Source organism: Rhagoletis zephyria, unplaced genomic scaffold (genome assembly GCF_001687245.7).
Source record: "Rhagoletis zephyria isolate East Lansing unplaced genomic scaffold, Rhagoletis_zephyria_1.1 Rzeph_scaffold_00897, whole genome shotgun sequence".
In the NCBI taxonomy this organism is placed as follows: domain Eukaryota; kingdom Metazoa; phylum Arthropoda; class Insecta; order Diptera; family Tephritidae; genus Rhagoletis; species Rhagoletis zephyria.
The window spans coordinates 30,782-39,482 of NW_016157981.1; the positions used below are offsets into that span (position 1 = coordinate 30,782).

General features: G+C 40.6%; 1 protein-coding gene across 1 annotated transcript; it reads right to left on the reverse strand.

The window, feature by feature from the left end:
* Positions 1 to 6,655: 6,655 nt before the first annotated feature.
* Positions 6,656 to 7,123, reverse strand: LOC108361970 (uncharacterized). Its single transcript, XM_017614783.1, has one exon. It carries the CDS (start codon positions 7,121 to 7,123, stop codon positions 6,656 to 6,658), a length of 468 nt encoding a protein of 155 aa, XP_017470272.1.
* Positions 7,124 to 8,701: the final 1,578 nt, after the last annotated feature.

Genomic DNA, 8,701 nt, shown 5'->3' on the forward strand with positions numbered 1-8,701 from the left:
ACTATAACCTATAGCTCCCATACAACTGATTGTTCAGATATGAGATTTTTCGTTATAATTCATCCATTTATGTAGCTAGGACCATGAAATTTCGCGCTGTTGAATGAGTATAAGCAGGACTTTAAAGCAAGCTATGCAGCTTGATCCGCGAACTCGTTACCGGGTATGCCTGAGTGTCCAGGTACCCACATTAGCTTTACATTTGGCGATGATCTTATTATAAGTTGTTGAAGATGGTATATGGGGCCCACATCCATTTGAATATGTACTAACGATTGAATGCCTTATTAAAGGAAATTTCATGATTCGTAAAGCTAAGTTAACCATTTCCATTTGAAGATGACCAGTAAAAACAGGCAATTGCATGAGATTCCGAGCCCTATATATAACAAATGACTAAGTGACCATCGAGTCAAGGTGCAGGAATGGTATTTTCAGAGATAGTAGTCGAGAGTTCTAGCTTTAATTAAAGCCAGGAAGGTTCTATCACCTTTGACCTCGTTTTTTTCAAAATCTGGAGCTGATGGAAACTTTATGCATACGGATTCGTAATCAGCACAAAAAAGTCTATCANGTTGTTCAGATATGAGATGTTTCGTTATAACTTCACCATTTATGCAGCTACGAACATGAAATTTTGCAGTACTTGCACCCATTATCAACAGAATACTTACAGTGAAAATTACAAAGATCGGGTCACTTATAGCTCCCATACAACTGATTGTTCAGATGAAAAATTTTTNAATTAGTAAACATTCAGTTGTTTCTACAGAAATTGTTGTCTATGTGGTCCATAATACCCGTAGCTCCCCTATTTAGTTATAATTTTGCAAAATAATTCAATGAATATCATCATGCATGTGCAGGCATGGGCAGNATAGCTCCCATACAACTGATTGTTCAGATGAAAAATTTTTCGCTATAACTCCTCCATTTATATAGCTAGGAACATGAAATAATTATCAACAGAAAACTTACAGTGAAAATTAAAAAGATCGGGTAACTATAACCTATAGCTCCCATACAACTGATTGTTCAGATATGAGATTTTTCGTTATAATTCATCCATTTATGTAGCTAGGACCATGAAATTTCGCGCTGTTGAATGAGTATAAGCAGGACTTTAAAGCAAGCTATGCAGCTTGATCCGCGAACTCGTTACCGGGTATGCCTGAGTGTCCAGGTACCCACATTAGCTTTACATTTGGCGATGATCTTATTATAAGTTGTTGAAGATGGTATATGGGGCCCACATCCATTTGAATATGTACTAACGATTGAATGCCTTATTAAAGGAAATTTCATGATTCGTAAAGCTAAGTTAACCATTTCCATTTGAAGATGACCAGTAAAAACAGGCAATTGCATGAGATTCCGAGCCCTATATATAACAAATGACTAAGTGACCATCGAGTCAAGGTGCAGGAATGGTATTTTCAGAGATAGTAGTCGAGAGTTCTAGCTTTAATTAAAGCCAGGAAGGTTCTATCACCTTTGACCTCGTTTTTTTCAAAATCTGGAGCTGATGGAAACTTTATGCATACGGATTCGTAATCAGCACAAAAAAGTCTATCAAAAACAGCTTTAACATTTGCCGTACCAAAATTTGTTTCTATTTTTGTTGGGCTGTGTTATCCATTAAAAATTAGTAAACATTCAGTTGTTTCTACAGAAATTGTTGTCTATGTGGTCCATAATACCCGTAGCTCCCCTATTTAGTTATAATTTTGCAAAATAATTCAATGAATATCATCATGCATGTGCAGGCATGGGCAGAGAACGAGCTTTGGGCCAGCTTTTCTCAATATTCATCGCATTCTGGATGTTAATGTTGACTCAGTATTAAAAGAATATGTATTTATACCTCGCTGAATTGCATGTGACTTTTCTTTGAGTTGTGATGAATTTTATCCACAATTAAATTCAATATGCTGAATACTCTAAATAAAACAATGATATTCTTGGTTGTTACGAACTTTACATAAAACTCATAGATTTATATGTACGTACATATGTAATAGTTTTTCTTTTGTTATTTCTTTGTTGAAAACTTTTACTTAATTTTTTGGGATGAGCCCTGCATGGCTTTGAAACCAGTAGAAAGTTAGCCTTAATAAATAGTCCAAGAGTTAACTATTTTAGTAGTCGGTTACAAAATTCCCGACAGGGTAGGTACTTATGTATGTATGTATGGCTGCATATGCATTTGTTTGTAAGTGCATATTTAAATTTTTTGAAATAGCCAGGAGTAGAATTTTTATTAGCGTAAACTGTCAGGATGACTTTAAGTGTTCGTGCCAAAACCTGTTTAATTCGCTTTGGTGTATATTGTTGTGTTACCCGGCAGCTAAACTCGTGATGTGCCGCAGGACTTCATAGCTCCCACTAAAGTATCAACATCGTGTTTGAATTCAGGCTTAATGTGAATTGTGCAACTAAAGATTACAGACAGTGCTTATTCTAGTATTGATATCGTGATTATTGAAAAAGAGATATTCGATAATTCCAACTGAGGCTGAAATTAGTGCGATTTCTCAAATTAGTTTCTCCATAATAAATGCACTTCTGCTCACCAAACTCTTGTTTACGATGTACTTACTACAATGTAGAATTGAAAAGAAATGTTCACAAACATAAATATGTACATACATGCATGGAAATGTGTATGACGATCTCCAATCAAAACGTTTCTTCATAGCTTTCTTGTTGTTTTTGTATTATTAAAACTGCTTCTGCACGATCAAAGCCTTAGGGCCATTTTCACGATGTCTGGTTAACATTAAGGGCTGGCTGTTCAATGTATGGTTAACACAAAGCGGAGGTAGAAGCTCCGGTTAAATGCAAAGATTGATTTATCGATAACATGTTGTTGTGGGGCAAAAATCGGGACATTTCTAAAGATTCGAATCCGAACACACAATTGAAGGGGTTAGAATAATAAGGGTCTAAGTGACATTTTTTGAATATATAAGTTATCCCCATATTTGTATACTTAAATGAGGCGGCATAATTTTTGTACTGCCCGGGTGATGCATGCACTGCTAGTTTTTATCGACACATTTCGGATGGCTCCATCCCCTCCAGCGTACATTGCTATTACTCGACCCAGCCACCATTGAGTTGGAGGTAAATTTTCATGCCTTGCCAACACGACGTCGTTGATCTTGATATCAGGCATGCGCTTCTGCCACTTGTTTCGTCTCCAAAGAGTAGACAAATATTCATCACTCCACCGGTGCCAAAACTACTGCCATTGCTTCAGTCGATTGGTAGGAGCTTGGCGACCATAGGGTTCTGGTACGTCTAAAAGTGGGGAGCCACCCAGAAAATCGCCAGCTGTAAGGGCGAGCTTGTCATCCGGATCGTCATGAAAAGGGGTGATGGGACGCGAATCAACTCGTTCCGCCAAAGTCTGCATCTGGTCACGCCACATCGTCTGAGCACCTCCACAGCGAAATAAATGGTGTTTGGCAGACTTGACGGCAGCCTCCCAGAGCCCACCTTGATGCGGCGCGCTTGGAGTAATAAAATTCCACTGCGTACCCATAGCTGCTAACGATGTTTGATTGTTATCAGTGTACCAGGTGGCAATACCTTCTTGTAATAGTCGATTAGCACCGATAAAAGCCGTGCCATTGTCACTGTACAAATCGCGACATGGTCTTCGTCGACTAATGAAGCGGGTGAACGCATCAAGGAACCACTGATGGGACTTCTACCACATTGTGGTAGATCTGCCACTTTTTTGAGCATCTACCACACAAGGTCTGAAATCTACCACATATTCGCATTTTTGAGTACTTTTATTTTTGCTCGACAAAATTTTCTTAAGTTTAAGAGCAAAAATTGTCCAGCACTAAAAACTAACAACAGGCAGTATGGGATTATAAAATAAACTGTAAAATACTAAATTTTCTCAATATTCAATTTGTCGACAGGAAATGGGGTTTTATTGTGTTAAATTGCAAAATATATGATTTATAAAAATATTTAATAGCGGAAATCTTAAAAAACGGCGATTTTTGTGAAAGTATTAGCAAATTTCAGTGCATCTTAAGTTTCTAACGCGTTGTATACTTTTACTTAAGAATTGTCAAAATCGGCAAATCCCAAGTAGCGTTTTCTGGAACGTGCCACATTTGTTCGCTACATCGTGATGTGATAAAAAGAAAAACTGGCAGCACTCCGCAAGGTCGCAGTAATCTTTCAAAATATGTTCGAAAAATATCTTGATATGGAAGGAACTGCTTTACACGTTCAAGGAAAAAAATTGCCAAAACTCAACGCAATTTTTAGCAACTTCAGTCTTTCACTTTATTATACTAAAGTTAACTTTTTTTAGATTCTAATTACAATGTTTGCAATTTATGTGAAACCTTGCAGAATTTTTTAAATTTTTGTACAAAGTTTCATCCAAAACCTGAGATCTACCACATTTTTTTGAAATCTTCACATTTTTTCCAGATCCTACTACACAAATTTTTTTTTAAGTCCGATCACTACAAGGAACGCCTCAGAAGAGAGGTCGTCCACCACTTCAAGATGAACAGCCGTTGTTGCCATGCAAATGAAAATGGCGAGGTAGGTTTTAACCATTGTGCGAGAGCGTTTTGTTCCCGTACGCAACATAAATGGACTACAATAGTCGACGCCGGAAGCAGCAAAGGGTCGTGCAGCGCTAACGCGCTGCCTAGGTAATGGTGCCATCTGTTGCATCAACAACGCTCCGCGATGTCGACAACAGATCACACAGCGGTGGACGGCTCCTTTGACGGCGTGGTGGGCATTCAAAATCCAGAAGCGTTGCCTGAGAGTCTGAAGCAGCAGTTGCGCTCCCCCGTGAAGGGTTTGTTCTTGAACCTGTTAGATGAGTAGCGTGACCAGAGGACTGGATCTCGGCAAGAGGATCGGGAAACGCCGATCGTATGATAAGTCAGTTCATCGAATGTGCGTCCACCCACTCACAACAGGTGCTTGTCATCAAGTAAAGGATTTAACGGCATAAGTCGACTGGAATGTGTAATGCGTCTTCCACTGGTCAGCTGCTTGACCTCACTGCTGAACGCATCCTCTTGGTCCATACGAATCAAAACGTCTAAGGCAGCGTCAAATTCTCTTGCACCTATAACGCACTTACGCAGATGTTGATGTGAACTAAGCCATCGCAGGGTAATTGCCAGTGTACCTAGAAGGCGTTGAATGGAACTAAAGCGTTCGGTGAATAGTATGACCTTACCATCACGTTGTCGTGTTTCAATAGATCGCACAGCATTGATAACTGCAGTGCAGGAAATGGTGCGCTCTTCGGGACGTACTGTATTCGCCTTGCCCGCCCGGAGAGGAATCGGTTTGTCTCTTACAGGGATGTCTTTCTCCAGCCAGCTTGGGCCCTGCCACCAAAGCAGATACAGATGTACAGTTCGAGGGGTGATAAGCCTCTACTCGCGCAGTGAGCGGGGTTCTGTGCCGACCGGATATGATGCCATCTATCGGGGGAAGTGAGCTCCTGGATCTGACGTACTCGATCCGATATATATGGCTTAAGCGTTGTTGGGTGTTTCTTTAATCAACAAAGAGCAATCGATGAATCCGACCACAAATAATAGCGAGCGTTCATTAAACGCAAAGCACTTCTTACAGCTTGTAGTGCTTCTGTCAACAAGAGCGCTGCCGAAATCTCGAGACGTGGTATGGTAAATCCCTTGAGTAGAGCCACCTTAGTGCGCGCTGTAAACAGTGCGAGTTGTACTCTACCGCCTGCGCCTATAGTTCTTGTGTAAATCACTGCTGCGTAAGCTTACGAACCAGCATCGTAGAAGCCGTGTAAAGTTTGCACCCCATGCGCCATGCCTAACCATCGATTCACACGAACTTCGTTGAGTAACTCCAGCTTAGACCGATAGTTTATCCAATCGTCGCGAAGATCATCAGAAACGGTGCATCCCACGAAAGATCAGCGGAGCAAATTGGCTGTATAAACACCTTACCCTGGACGACCACCGGTGCCAAAAAGCCCGTGGGATCAAAAAGCTAAGCCACTTCGCTGAGAACCCGTCGTTTAGTTGGTGTACGACATGTTTGTTTGAGAGCCACCTGGACGAAGAACTGGTCAGCGGCAGCATCCCACCATAATCCAAGTACGGAAGCCATAGGAGGGTTTATGTCCAAGCCTGCAGAGGAAGAAATGTTACCAGTCAAGTATTTCATTACCTCAGCATTATTGGAGTTCCATTTCCTCAATGCAAATTTCCCAGCGGAGAGAATTTCATCAACATTGTGAGCTAACTCCTTAGCGTCGTTGGCGTTATCACAACTGGTCAATAAATCGTCAACGTAAAATGACGTTAAAATGATAACGCGCGCTTGCCCGGCTTGCGATACGATACTACGTTGTGATTGTCACGTGCACATTGCTGGAGTGCACGTATGGCATTATACGGGTTGCACGCCATACCATACGTAACTGTTGTTAGTCGATATACCTTAAGTGCATCAGAGGGTGGCTCACGCCAAAGGATCTGTTGGAAGTCTCCGTGTATCGGGCAACTAGTACCTGCCGGAACATTTTTTCAATGTCGGCTGTTAGGGCCACCCTATAGCGTCGTAAACGTAAAATTATATTGATGAGCGAGTCTTGGATGGTCGGGCCCACTATTTAAACCTCATTTAGTGACACTCCAGTACTAGTTGGTGGCGATGCATTGAACACCACTCTAAATTTGCTGGTTACAGCGTGGTGGGGAATGTAGTAGCCGCTTGCGTGATTACCTACGTTATTTACGGGTTCCATATGGCTAAGACTGATGTACACACGTATGAAATTAATGTAATTATCTTTAAGCTCAGAATCACAAACTAGACGTCTTTCTGGGCGTTGAAATAAGCGAAGAGCGTGCGCATATGATTCGCCAAGTCTCGGTGCATCGCGGCTGAACGGCAGCTGCACCATGTAACGTCCATCAGTACGGCAGTGTCTGGATGCAAATATTCGACCACATTCATCATCATCGCCTGATGCATACGCGTGGACCTCCTCAAGCTTCCAAAAACTATGGACTAATTGTTCCAGCACCCGATCATCCTCGACTAGCCGTGCGCTGAGTACGAGCGATGAGTTTTGCATCGACGAAACTTCTGACGCTGGACCAAAAACTACCCACCCAAGGCGAGTGCGTGGAGCATAAGGTTCATCTGGTCTGCCCCGATGATGTCACCCTCCATGATTCTACCCCAGGCATCAGCTCCAATGAGACAGTCTGTAGCCCCAGGTGTACCAAAATGAATATCGGCCATATCGAGGCCAGCCAGGTGTTGCCACTGGTTAACGTCTGCACGCACAGCAGGAGTGTCCGATGTGGTTGACGGGATAACCAAAGCGTTGATTTGGGTTTCAAAATATGAATGCAATAACTTGATGGTTACAATAAAACTACCCTACATTCAATTCGAATTTGTGTATTTTTAATCTCAATGATTTGGCTAAGCGATCTTTAATAAAACTAACCTGCGAACCTGAATCGCACAAAATTCGAGCCAATCGTTGAACTGCTTGAAATAGATGGCCTTACTTTGCCATCAAGTGCTTAGCCTTATATAGATTGTGCTGTGGACAGAGCTCTCACGAAAGCCGCCTATCCAATCTAATCTTGTCTTGTCACTATGGGTGAGTGCCAAAGAGCAAGTTAGATTTATTAAAATGAAAAGTGTTTATGTTTTATTAGGTTTTAAAATCAACAGTGTTTATTGAATGATTTTCAGTAACTGAAGTACTTATGAACTTACTTCTACTTATATAGCGTTGAAAACTATATCCAATCGATGACTAACACATTTGGTAAATGTGTCAAACTATTTTGGTTTCAATTGCTTTTGGACCTTCCACTTGGGTTTGTCTTGTGATCATATGTCATCGCATACGCTGCAATGAAATGCAATAAAAGAATGAACGTTAAAGGGTTTATGACCCCAGAACGGTCATATGTCTGTTTGGCTTATCGTTTGGTTATTGTTTCCACGTTTACCTACTTTTGACGAAAGTCACTACACCTTCCCCGTTTGGAAAGCGTCATCATACAAATAGAGACGATTTGAATGATCATGCTGTACAATGGAATTTTGTTCGGGGTGTCAAATGTATTTTATTATTTAGTTTACTTGCATATGGGTGTTTCCACCGGAAGGTCCACCACGACAAAAAAAATAAAAGTTTTATATCTAACGTATTTACGGGCCGATTTGTCTGCTTTTTAAAATATATACTAGCTATGTAAGTAGAATCACGTTTGTATAAAATGGTCTTCCTAGGTGGTGCCAAGGTCGAGATATTTCGAAAAACGGTATTTATGGTCCGATTTGGTTCGAATTTGGCGTATGTGGTTGAAACATAATAAATCATAGATTTCCAATAAACTGACCCTGAATTGGCGCTGAAGTCAAAATATAAAGTATATTCTACATAAAATACATGTTTTATTTGCGTTGAAAATTCATTTAAAAGCAATATTAACAAAAATATAACGATGGGAATTTATGTCACGTCACGCCACGTCACGTCACGTTTCACACTTGGGGTTGTAAAAGAGAATTGAAACAATTTGCATTAATTCAAAAAACTCTAAAAACAACTAGAATTGCTCCAAATCATATCAAAATAAGTTTCATCAAAATAGCCATCCACAATTCGCAGAGTTTTGCGATTTTG